At 41.3% G+C, this 14067-nt stretch overlaps 1 protein-coding gene across 1 annotated transcript in view; it reads right to left on the reverse strand.

The window, feature by feature from the left end:
* The window catches only part of LOC124776989 (putative inorganic phosphate cotransporter), a 182755-nt gene that overhangs the window by 98579 nt on the left and 70109 nt on the right, over positions 1–14067 (reverse strand). The window contains exon 5 of the mRNA XM_047252234.1: positions 7381–7465. Coding sequence (XP_047108190.1) covers positions 7381–7465 — 85 coding nt within the window. The remainder of the gene's footprint in view (positions 1–7380; positions 7466–14067) is intronic.

Consider the following 14067-nt stretch of genomic DNA (forward strand, 5'->3'; position numbering starts at 1 on the left):
GGTCACTTTATCGAGTAATACACATATACCGACCGTTATAATTAAATTTCAGCTACCCTCAGAGGTCCTGTGTGGGCTGTAAGCGGAACCGATTTATGCTGGAAAAACTTAGTTCTAGTTTTGGCCGACAGGTGCAAATCTAGCGCTGTGAATGCAAGAAAGACGTATATAAATATTTCCACATGCAATGGGTTAGGAATGGGACGTGGACAGAAAATGTCAACAAGTGAGAAAGACATAAATGTTGATTTTATTATTAACCACAGTTCACAATTTGCTCAGTATGAGCACCAGAGAGGTCTACGAGATGCTTAATCTGCAAAATGACATGATCACCAGTTGCTTACACAAATTCATTGGAATCTGAGCACTGTGTTCCTGTTTATTAGCCTTGAGATCAGGTATAGACCGAAAGTGTCTGCGGTAAATGCATTGTTTTATATATCCCCAAAGATAAAGTCACATGGATTCAGATCAGTTGATCCTGCAGCCCACACATCTGGAAAACCTCTGGAGATAACGCTTTCATTGAAGTACGCAGTAAGCTGATCTTTCACTGGATGAGAGACATGAGGTGTTGCCCAAATCGCACGACAGCAGTGATTTCCACACAGTCGTGCTTCTCCAAAGCAGGAACACAAGGAGGTTACGATAACATGCTGACATCACGGTATGCCTGACATGCCCTTTGGGTGTATTCTCGTCAAAGAAGAATGGACCGGGAACGAAGCTGATTGGGTATCCACACCAAACACTCACATACGGAGAGATCAATGGCTCTTCGTGTGCAACACACGGTTTAACACTACCCCAATCTCGACGGTTCTCTGTGTTGACTGCACCCTGTAGTGTGAAATGTGCCTTGTCACTCCATAGAATATTGCCTGGTCGCGTCATCAGTTTCGATCCGTCCCAGAAACCTAAGAGCAAATTCAGAATGCTGCTGTAGACCATGAGGTTTCAGTTGTTGCACGGTCTGGGTCTTGTACGGGTACCGGTGTAAAATAGACCACAAAACTTTCTGTACTGTGGGCGATGGGATGGACAATTTTCGCGACACTGCATGAGCAGTAGCACTACCCGGAATAAATGTTGCATGGTCAGTTACAGCAACAGCAAACTCATCAATAACTTCCTCCGGGATAGAACGCCTTCCTCTTCCAGGCGTCATATCAAGCTCACTTCTGTTTTAAAATGTCATTATCATCTTCTTTAATCCATTTGAACGCTGGACTTCTCCTCGGACCTTCCAGGTGACAATAATCTCTCAATTCAGCACTTTAATTGCTGCCATTCACATGAAACGGTTTCACTAACAGCACACGGTCTCTCTTTCCGACAGCTATACTCGTTACTCGCGTTATCGCTTGTCAAATACCAGTGTGTCTACCATACCACCATATAGTGACAGCGCTAGATTTGCACCTGGTGGCCACAATTGTAACTCATTTTTTTCCAGCGTAAATTGCTTCCACATTGACGCAGTCCCCCGATGAACCATGGACCTTGCCGTTGGTGGGGAGGCTTGCGTGCCTCAGCGATAGAGATGGCCGTACCGGAGGTGCAACCACAACAGATGGGTATCTGTTGAGAGCCCAGACAAACGTGTGGTTCCTCAAGACGGGCAGCAGCCTTTTCAGTAGTTGCAGGCGCAACAGTCTGGATGATTGACTGTTCTGGTCTTGTAACACTAACCAAAACGGCCTTGCTGTGCCGGTACTGCGAACGGCTGAAATCAAGGGGAAACTACAGCCGTAACTTTTCCCGAGGGCATGCAGCTTTACTATATGGTTAAATGATGATGGCGTCCTCTTGGGTAAAATATTCCGGAGGTAAAATAGTCCCCTATTCGGATCTCCAGGTGGGGACTGCTCAAGAGGACGTCGTTATCAGGAGAAAGAAAACTGGGGTCCTACGGATCGGAGCGTGGAATGTCAGATCCCTTAATCGGGAAGTCAGGTTAGAAAATTTAAAAAGAGAAATGGATAGGTTAAAGTTAGATATAGTGGGAATTAGTGACGTTCGGTAGCAGGAGGAACAAGACTTTTGGTCAGGTGAATACGGGGTTATAAATACAAAACCAAATAGGGGTAATGCAGGAGTAGGTATAATAATGAATAAAAAAAATAGGAGTGCGGGTAAGCTACTACAAACAGCATAGTGAACGTATTATTGTGGCCAAGATAGACTCGATGCCCATGCCTACTATAGCAGTACAAGTTTATGTGTCAACTAGCTCTGCAGATGATGAAGAAATTGATGAATTGTATGATGACATAAAAGAAATTATTCAGGTAGTGAAGAGAGACGAAAATTTAATAGTCATGGGTGACTGGAATTCGACAGTAGCAAAAGGGAGAGAAGGAAACATAGTAGGTCAACATGGATTGGGGGGAAGAAATGAAAGAGGAAGCCGCCTGGTAGAATTTTGCACGGAGCATAAATTAATCATAGCTAACACTTGGTTCAAGAATCATGAAAGAAGGTTATATACATGGAAGAAGCCTGGAGATACTAAAAGGTAACGGATAGATTATACAATGGTAAGACAGAGATGTAGGAACCAGGTTTTAAACTGTAAGATATTTCCAGGGGCAGATGTGGACTCTGACCACAATCTATTGGTTATGAACTGTAGATTAAAACTGAAGAAACTGCAAAAAGGTGGGAATTTAAGGAGATGGGACCTGGATAAACTGACTAAACCAGAGGTTGTAGAGAGTTTGAGGGAGAGTATAAGGGAACAATTGACAGGAATGGGGGAAAGAAATACAGTAGAAGAAGAATGGGTAGTTTTGAGGGATGAAGTAGTGAAGGCAGCAGAGGATCAAGTAGGTAAAATGACGAGAGCTAGTAGAAATCCTTGGGTAACAGAAGAAATATTGAATTTAATTGATGAAAGGAGAAAATATAAAATGCAGTAAGTGAAGCAGGCGCAAAGGAATACAAACGTCTCAAAAATGAGATCGACAGGAAGTACAAAATGGCTAAGCAGGGATGGCTAGAGGACAAATATAAGGATGTAGAGGCTTATCTCACTAGGGGTAAGATAGATACCGCCTACAGGGAAATTAGAGAGACCTTTGGAGAAAAGAGAATCACTTGTATGAATATCAACAGCTCAGATGGAAACGCAGTTCTAAGCAAAGAAGGGAAACCACAAAGGTGGAACTAGTATATAGAGGGTCTATACAAGGGCAATGTACTTGAGGACAATATTATGGAAATGGAAGAGGATGTAGATGAAGATGAAATGGGAGATACAATACTGCGTGAAAAGTTTGACAGAGCACTGAAAGACCTGAGTCGAAACAAAGCTCCGGGAGTAGATAACATTCCATTAGAACTACTGACGGCCTTGGGAGAGCCATTCCTGACAAAACTCTACCAGCTGGTGAGCATGATGTATGATACAGGCGAAATACCCTCAGACTTCTAGAAGAATATAATAATTCCAATCCCAAAGAAGGCAGGTGGTGACAGATGTGAAAATTACCGAACTATCAGTTTAATAAGTCACAGCTGCAAAATACTAACGCGAATTCTTTACAGACGAATGGAAAAACTGGTAGAAGCCAGCCTTGGGGATGATCAGTTTGGATGTTGGAACACGTGAGGCAATACTGACCTTACGACTTCTCTTAGAATCTAGATTAAGGAAAGGCAAACCTACGTTTCTAGCATTTGTAGACTTAGAGAAAGCTTTTGACAATGTTGAATGGAATACTCTCTTTCAAATTCTAAAGGTGGCAGGGGTAAAATACAGGGAGCGAAAGGCTATTTACAATTTGTACGGAAACCAGATGGCAGTTATAAGAGTCGAGGGACATGAAAGGGAAGCAGTGGTTGGGAAGGGAGTGAGACAGGGTTGTAGCCTCTCTCCGATGTTATTCAATCTGTATATTGAGCAAGCAGTAAAGGAAACAAAAGAAAAATTCGGAGTAGGTATTAAAATCTTGAGGTTTGCCGATGACATTGTAATTCTGTCATAGGCAGCAAAGGACTTGGAAGAGCAGTTGAACGGAATGGACAGTGTCTTGAAAGGAGGATATAAGATGAACATCAACAAAAGCAAAACGAGGATAATGGAATGTAGTCGAACTAAGTTGGGTGATGCTGAGGGAATTAGATTAGGAAATGAGACACTTAAAGTAGTAAAGGAGTTTTGCTATTTGGGGAGCAAAATAACTGATGATGGTCGAAGTAGAGAGGATATAAAATGTAGACTGGCAATGGCAAGGAAAGCGCTTATGAAGAAGAGAAATTTGCTAACATCGAGTATAGGTTTAAGTGTCAGGAAGTCGTTTCTGAAAGTATTTGTATGGAGTGTAGCCATGTATGGATGTGAAACATGGACGATAAATAGTTTGGACAAGAAGAGCATAGATGCTTTCGAAATGTGGTGCTACAGAAGAATGCTGAAGATTAGATGGGTATATCACGTAACTAATGAGGAGGTATTGAATAGAATTGGGGAGAAGAGGAGTTTATGGCACAACTTGACAAGAAGAAGGGACCGGTTGGTAGGGCATGTTCTGAGACATCAAGCGATCACAAATTTATCATTGGAGGGCAGCGTGGAGGATAAAAATCGTAGAGGGAGGCAAGAGAAGAATACACTAAGCAGATTCAGAAGGATGTAGGTTGCAGTAAGTACTGGGAGATGAAGAAGCTTGCACAGGATTGAGTAGCATGGAGAGCTGCATCAAACCAGTCTCAGGAATGAAGACCACAACATCAACAACATTGACGATCCACCAAGTTTCGCTGCCATACGACAATTACAGTGCACACTGGATCTCCGTGTGTAGCTGCACTTTAATTAATTATAACCACTTCGTATACAACATGTTACTGCAGTGTACAGCTGACGTCTGATGATACAGCTACACGCCACACAACAGAATCTTGCGGGTTGCCGCCGCGTGAGACGCCTGCTTCCGATGCAGCTCCACTTCACTGCGGCATTGGCTGCCGTAATGAGGTCGCCACGGTGACGGACACAGCCGGTATTACCTTGCATTCGCTAGCTACGCGATACGGGCCAAATGCCTGGTATTATTGCGCCGAGTGGAACATATATGGCCGCTGGTTGCAGCTCTTGACCAGCGCGAGTGCGGCCTCTTACCAGGAATCTCCGTACCCAGACAACAATAGTGCAACAGATTCCGACCCAGCATAGGGCAGTGACACCAACTGTGACAGAGTGCTGCATCTCTCTCTCTCTCTCTCTCTCTCTCTCTCTCTCTCTCTCTCTCTCTCTGTCTCTCACCTAATTCTAATGTATGAGTGACATTTCTTTTAATAGATCAGGACGATCTTTACGTTATTTTCACTGTGAAACTGTTCTGTTGTTCATGTTCTTGTGTGTTTCTTTGTACAAATAAAGTTCTAACTTTCGTTTCTACCTGGGCACCCTTCTTGCTTTCTACGTGCACCATCCCACAACAGGATACTTTACTTACCCATGTCTATATTAGGATAGGACTTCTGGCCCTTGCATGCATTCCACATTAAATAAAAATCTTGTTTGTAATTGAAGACTGACGTTCATTCCTTTGTATTTTATGAGTACATATCACTCACAATAGCTACTGTGGGTAAAATTATGAGCCCAAGATTTCTTTTCTAGTAGAACCTAGTACAGTACACAGGATAGAGAACGTTGAAGTGCCAACATATTAGAACTACAAAGGTTCTCAAGACACACACATAAACAATTTATCTGACAGACTCAGCTCTATTGATGCGACACTTAACTGGTATTCGAGAAGAACATGGTTCAAATCTTCATTTGCCCAGTTTGATTTACATTTTCCATTTCCCCTAAATCACTTCTAATGAACCCTGGAGATTACTCAAACAGATCATGACCAATTACCTCCTCTAAACTTTCTCTTCAGTAACCTTGATTTTGAGATAATAATTTGAAACTTTGCTTCCCTTTCACATTAGTTTTATTTGTCGATTACAATTCAAAATTTAATTCATTTGTTATTTTGTAGTGGCTAAAAACTAGTTTTTTGAGAAACTACAATTGTAAGCAGCGTGAGGAATATTTCTGTTGTATTCCAATAACTCATTATACATAGCAGTCCCCTGATGATGACAAACCACTTTGTAACTTTCAGCACTGTATCTGGTTATCTCTGGTAAGTGTTCTGCAACATTCACCACTGGCTGCTCTCTTGGACTAAACAACTAAATCATTTTAAATCAAAACTATTTTACAACGTTACGTGCTTTAATGGAAAATTACAGCACGGCGTAGCAAAGTGCATGTCAGACGACAACATAGTGATTTTGTGTGTGTGTGTGTGTGTGTGTGTGTGTGTGTGTGTGTGTAAAATAGATACGGAAAAGAGAGAGGAAGACGTACAGTAACTGGTTGTACCGGACGCGCTTCAACACTACACAGTCTGAAAATGCACCACTCATGCTCCAAGTACATACTTGAATTGCTTATGCTGCACAGCATATTTTTCTTTTTTCTTTGCAATGGAAAGAAAATATATACAATCGAAATGAAAATTTCTGACTTACTCCTTTGTTTACAACAGCATATACATTTTCAGTTAATATTGAGAGTGCGGATCGTATTACGAAAGCAAAGAAATGAACCAATATAGAAAGCGCCATTGCATTGGAACAGAAGCCTGTAAATCTTACAATGATGCATTTTCCAAACGTTTTCAAGTGGTAATTGTGCTCATATACATTCCATTGTCTTCACATATACTGTTGTAAAACAACTGTCCTCGCAATTTTTTGCAAATATACGTAGTCCTGGTTTACAAAGTATGCCAAAAAGAAACGACATTGCTCGCATTATTAACAAAAGACACTAATATTAGTGTGTGAGGTTTTTCGATGTTTACTGACTTTACCCTGTGCCACAGTTCGTCAAAATGGTCCGTCTCAGCGACAATGAACATGCAGTTTGCTATAAAACAAATTCCAAGAAAACTGCATGCAGAAATCCTTCGAGTAGTGAAAGGATGTAATGCAGAATGTGGACTCAGCTGGGTGCTACTTCGAAGAAAGTCATCGCTAATAGAACATATTTGGTGTATACACAAATTTACAGCCCTCGTGTCGATTGTTTCGTCCCAGACACTGCACAAGACATTTTCCGGCAGTGCGTAAGAACTGTCTTACAGCAAACTGCTCGTAAATTGCCTCTGAGCTCATCGGTAACGCTGACACTTGACACAGATTGACAAGTTTAATGTTGTTTTGCGTGCACTCATACTTTGTAATGCGAGCACAATTTTTGGGAATTTGAATACAGCACATTTCTGTAAAGCATGTCTGGGAACGTGCGAAACGCTTAAAGGTAGAGACCTAGAAGAAAATCTAGAATAAAGTTACGGCACTCACCCAGGTAGGCGCTGACGAACTTACTCCTGTCGTTGGGAGGCACCCACCGCGCTATCAGGCAGTGCATCGCCGGCCACGCCATACCCTTTAACAGACGTCGTGTTCGACAACATACGATTATTTACCACTAGACTTGCTTTTAAATTTAATTTCATTGCCTTTTCGCCAGAAACAATACACACATTAGAACCGCTTACTAGGTTCAGTAAAGACAATTAGATTTTTAAAATAACACAATACATGCACAGCATATAAAATCGCGATTTATTAAGCAAACTGCGAAGCAAGCATACAATAGGAATACCTAAGGAGTGAGCGTTCAGATGTGCAAAACAGGATTTTCTTCATCAATATTTTTTGCCTCCCAAATCACGTGGCTCATGTATGACGTAAGGTTTGTCTGCATTGTTTAAACTTAACGTAGTTTCCCTCACGTCTAACGGGTCAGGCTCACGGAACACGAAACAATTTTTAACGACTGGCGGATTTTTTTTTTTTTACAGAAATTGTTAAGTTCTTTCCTACTAAAAAATCCGCCTTCAGTTACACGTTCATTGATCATGGTTCACTGTTCGCTCAGAAGTTGGCAGACCGACGATACTTGGATTGTCGAGTCTCGCTAAACGAAAGTAAAATTAGCTTTCAGTTTTTAGTGTGTTCGTTGCGTTATGTCTTAAAAATCTCTAAAGAACAATACAACCAAAAGTTTCGCAGTGAATTCTTTGAATCATTTCAGAGTATAAATTTTGTCGGTGTAGCAATAACAAATATTCAGTTTTAAAAGATCACATAATTCCAGTGAAGCACATTGAGAACTGGAAATTGTTAGAGCCAACGCGCCGAAATGTTAATGATTCGCCAAAAACGAACCAAGTGAAAACGAAATCATGTGAAGCATAAACCTCCCTTTTTCTTGCTGAGCACTGCAGCCTGTTAACTGAGGATCATTTAGGACAGTTCTTAAAAACAGTGAGTGGCGATTCCGAAGGGGCTAAAGACGTGCAACTGTATCGGACCAAACGTTGCATGATTATAAAAAATATTTAGACATTGAATTTGGAGATGGAGAATTCAGTCTATTGACATTAGCGTATCGAAGTTTCTTGGTATTGTGGTAACGTATATTAAAGAAAGGAAACACTTCATTTTTAAATCTCGCATCCTTAAGTGAAAGTACTGCAAACCGTATTGTTTGTGCAGCAACAGACACCTTAGAGGAATTTGATTTGGACCATAAAAATATTATTGGCATCGAAGCAGACAATACTTGTGTTATGATGTAAGTAAATAATGGTGTACATGCAAAACTAAAAAAAAGACATTCCAGGACTTGTTCTTGCTCGATGCGTGTTTCCTCAGAAGCGACTTGGCCCAGAAATCTATAATTTATGGTTTCCGAGATATATAATTAGTTCGCTCAATCATCGGTTCGCTAGACTGAGTATAAAGAACTGTACGGAACGATTAATGAAGGTCGCGATCCATTAAAAATCTTTAGGAGCTTGTGCAACTGTGGCGATGGTGTATTCGGCTATAGGAAGGATATTAAACCAGTGGAGTGAACTGAGAAACGTTTTGAAATTATAATAGTGAATTATTATATAACACGTACAAAGATGAAAGCATTATTTTAACTTTTATGCCTTATATTAGAAGAGTTGTAAGTGTAACAAAAACTTTGAAGCTAATGCTGATTCATGTAAATCGTTCATGTATTTATGGACATTAATCGTGTTCTTGGTCTCTATAGTGCTCATCGCGTCCGAACATTTATCCCGTAACTATAAGGGTTCAAAATTAGTAGGACCCAGAACTCTCCCTTGGTTTCGGATTCGAATCATCATAACATATTACTGATTTATATTCTGCGTCAAGCTATTAACTGCAATATATTTTTTCTCTTTGTTCCACATTACCTGGTAATGCTGAAGTTCATCGGTACTGTCTTATAGAAACAGACTGAAAGCTCACAAACGATCTTTAATTTCCCTGTTGTCCAATTTGCAACTTTTACTTAAAGAAATATGGCTTATAGGAATGCAATGGCAAGCTATAAACCTTACGATGTGGAGAGAAGTAGAGAACGCTTTAGAAATCTGGTCAGAGGTTAAACAGTATGAAGATGCAACTGCCAAAAATCGATTCGAGTAATTGTGTGATTTTGCTTTTTCGATTTTGTTGTTACCTTATTCGAATGCTTAAGTCAAATGAGTTTTTACAGACATGAACGTTCTAAAATCTAAACCAAGAAAGAAAATTAACATAAATACGTAAATGCAATTTTAAATATACGATGAGTGCTAAAGTGAAGTGGAAAAACTTGTTATTCACACGAATTACCTCAAAATAAGAAATAAGGTTGGAAAAGTAAAAAAGTACTACTACAGCTCCTACTGTAAATCAATATTCCAGTATTGAATGTGACGATGATTTAGATTTAGTTTCACGATAAATTTAAAGTATTAGATGTGACTAAAAGTATATAAAATCCCTGCAAAAATTTGTACCTATTATATTTATATTCTGACGGATTTAACTGACGCAAAAGAAATATTCTGATTTTTTATGGAAACTTCCAACATGATTAACGGAACGGTAAAATTTGCAAGCTTCCTACTTTCAGTCCTAATCAAGACTTTACGGCAGCACTCTGTTATTAATGGCACGCGTCCGAAAAAATGCAAGTACGCGGTCTTGCGTTCGGCTAATTCGGAATGCAGGCACTTCCTTATGAGCTCCCGAAACCCTGGTGGATCCCAGTGTGCAGATGGACCCATTTGCTGGTCTGCCAAACCAATTTGACTCCGTGCCATGATTGCGCATGACAGAATATGTCAAATGTTTAGACGGCCGACTCAAACCAAATAAGTACACCAACGCATCACTCGTGTGTGTGTGTGATGCTAGAAGAAGTACCTCTGACAGTTCAGATGGTGACTGGCACAGGCTCTAAGTGGCACATTAGCAAAGGGCACAAGTGTCACCATTTAAGGAAAAGACCTGCAGTCCATTACTAGCGAAGTGCCAGTACACGAGACCTCATCTCTTTCTCTTTGCTTTCCTCGCCATCTCGGTAGCCTAGCACATTTACATCTTACAAGGAGAAGGCCTCAGACACGGCCAACCGATTCGGCTCAGATTTGGCAGGTCGCTTGCGTACAACCTAAAACGAAGGGCTCTAAGATGTTTTGCGTCAACACCCCCGCGTTTTTGAGAAAATCACCCCTAAGGGTTATGACGAGCAATCGACTCTAATTTGGCGGGATCGATAGGTAATTGTTAATAGAGCATTTTTCATTACCAGGTATGGGGTCCGAAAACGCATACTTTTCCAGAAATCGAGGTAAGAAACTTTTACATCTGCCGTTCTGTAACCACATGGTAAACGCTTCTCGCCGACAGCACCGATATCGCCGGCACGGTAGCTCAGCGTGTTCGGCCAGAGAGCCGGTTGGCCTCTGCAATAAAAAAACAGAGTGGAAAGATCAACAAACGAACTTGAACGGATGTCATTGTGACATCCGCAACGACCAAACACAACGATCAACAACGAACAAAATAAAGAAGAAAAAGAAAAAAAAGCGTGTTCGGTCAGAGGGTTAGCTGCCCTCTGTAATAAAAAAAACTGAGTTAATCGATCAACAACGAACTTAAACGGATGTTTTATGACGTCCGCCCCTAGCAGATGCAACGAACGAAAGCGAACAAAATGAGATTAAAGAAAAAAAGATAGCGCAACGGCCAAAGTAAGTGGCTGGGAATCTGAGAAATCTAGCGGATGTTCTTCTTTTCGTTTTTATTTTTCCATATCTCAATTGATAGGGATAGGAGGGTTGATAAGGTAAGTAAATCAATAAGGAATGATAATAATAAGGCAGGCAAATAAATTTCTTATTACTCTTAGGATAGTCAACAATTAAAATGTTTCTCCAGATCACTTTACAATGGCTCTTCCAGTCACTGTTATGTGTCCTCAGTTTTCTTCGATCAACTAGATGGATGGTACTTGTCATATAAACATTCGAAACAAATATACTCACGGAACCAAGAACGTCTAATGAATGCAATCTTTTGACAGCTACACTGTTCCGGTAGCGTTCTCGCTTCCCACGCTCGGGTTCCCGGGTTCGATTCCCGGCGGGGTCTGGGATTTTCTCTGCCTCGTGATGGCTGGGTGTTGTGTGCTGTCCTTAGGTTAGTTAGGTTTAAGTAGTTCTAAGTTCTAGGGGACTGATGACCACAGCAGTTGAGTCCCATAGTGCTCAGAGCCATTTTTGAGCTACACTGTTCCTTCCGAAGAGTCGGCGAAAAGCGTTTTCCATGTGGGTTCAGAAGCGGCAGTTGTAAAAGTTTCTTTCCTCGATTTCTGGAAAAGTTTGCGTTTGCAGGCCCCATACCTGATGATGAAAAATGGTCTATTTGCAATTATCTATCGATCCCTCCAATTTTGAGTCGATTGCTCGTCATAACCTATAGGGGTGATTTTCTCAAAAACGTGGGGGTGTTGACCCAAAATATCTTAGAGTCCTTCGTTTTAGGTTGTACACAAGCGACCTGCCAAATTTGAGCCGAATCGGTTGATCGTGTCTGAGGCCTTCCCCTTGTTAGACTATTCCCACTTTAGCCCAAGCCAATCACGAGCTGGAGCGCAGCACTCGAAGCTGGGAGACTGCCCCTTGCTCTACGTACACAGGTTCGACCAATCAGTAGCTTTAAAAATTAATTGGGAGAAAAGGAAAAAAGATTCAGCTTCATGGCCTCTTTCCCATATGTTTACGCCATGTCTTTTGCTAATAGCATGACCTGGATGGAACCACAGCCCTCCATAAAAAGATCGTTATCTCCCTGTTGCGTCCATTTCGGACTTTCCAAAGAACGGCGATAAACCCCCTAAAAGCCTCGTGCCTTCAGAAATATGTTTTGTACCGGAGTCTGTACGTCTGGGCGCCACTGATCTGTCCCACGGAAATTCGCAGAAAGACACAGTCGGCTCATCGGCTCCCTGCCTAACAGGGGCCCATATTCTGCTTTATTGCCAGTCACCAATGTTCTGGCCACAGCACAACGACTCCTCAGCGCTGGTCAGCCTACCTGGACGCGGCTGCCGACCGACCGCCGCCGTCCAACGTGTGTGCACAATGAGACCGAGGAACTCGGCAGTCCGCAACGTTTTCACCCAGGTTCTGCAGAAAAAACGGTCCCCTCGGCCCTCAGCCGCCAAACGCTTTTACTGCACTCATTTAAATCGGTATCCTCTTCCTTTGAACGCAGCTAAAGCTTACCGCTATTCCTTCACTAGAGCATACAAGCAAGAGCGGTAACTACTGCCAACCATTTCATCATATGAATGAAGTCACATCGTATCCAGGTATAGCAACCAAGTAATAAAAATCAACTTCCCTAAAAGCATTACACAGCATAACACCATATCAGAAGTGAGAATGTCCTGCAATGTCTCAAATTACCTTGTTTGTTCGTAAGCTCTCTGCTAATTTTGAATGTCACTCATCACATTACAGCATTAGTACAGGCAGATTCTGTTTAGGAGTACTGTGTATATGGTACACAAGTTTCACACGCAGTTTAACAATTTGTTCCTGTGTGTAAAAGGAACTGGTGTAAGGCTTCAAAGTGAAAAATGCAGTGTTTGTGGGACGTGTCACAGGTCAGATTTCGCTATTTTTTTACCACAGGAATACAAGGAATATTATATATTTTATGTACTAGACTTCATTGTATAGTTGGGTATCGGTTTTTATAAATTATGCTGTGGCAGACCCGTGAAATTGTTTCCTAATACCCCAAACAGGAAATATCCCAAAAAACATTGAACTTTGAGTTATGGCATGCAGTAATTTTACTACACAAGCCTACAATAACACAGTATTCTGCATATTACCGTATTTATTTGGCACATTAATTGAGAAAATCCAAGGAACTGAATAAGTTTTAAACATGGCTATTTTTCAGCAACCGCATGTTAGTTTCATCATAGGATTATACAGCCAACCGGTTGCAAATAACTGTTTGGTACACTGACTTATGTTTCGACACCTGCCAAAGGCTTGACTTGTTATTCCTTATTGGTTGGCTTGAGCACATCTGCTCTTAATTCTGACCATTGCTTTCCCACAATGTAATTTTACGGTTTCTCATAATTTCATTCTGACGAAGACTTCGTCAGAGGTACCAAAATCTACGTCAATGTACCAAACAGTTATTTGCAACCGGTTGGCTGTATAATCCTATGCTGAAATTGAATAAATGTACTACAATGCGGTGCGTGGTAACCGCGTGGTCCGAGGCCGCCTGCCACAATTCGTGAGGCTTCCCCCGTCAGAGGTTCGAATCCTCCCTTGGGATGATGGGTGTGTGTGTTGTCCTTAGTGTAAGTTAGTTTAAGTTAGATTAAGTAGTGTGTAAGCCTAGTGACCGACGATCTCAGCGGTTTGGTCCCATACGAACTTATAACAAATTTTCAAATTTACTACGATGCCAAATAACATTTGTACACACACACACACACACACACACACACACACACACACACACACACCGTCCATAATTGCCAAAGTGTTGCCGATGCAGGATTTTGTCCACGAATTGACCTCTCGATTACATTGCAGATATGTTCGGTGGGATTCATGTGATCTGGATGGCCAAAACATTCACTCGAATTGTCCAGAA

This window comes from Schistocerca piceifrons, chromosome 2, assembly GCF_021461385.2.
Source record: "Schistocerca piceifrons isolate TAMUIC-IGC-003096 chromosome 2, iqSchPice1.1, whole genome shotgun sequence".
Classification (NCBI taxonomy): domain Eukaryota; kingdom Metazoa; phylum Arthropoda; class Insecta; order Orthoptera; family Acrididae; genus Schistocerca; species Schistocerca piceifrons.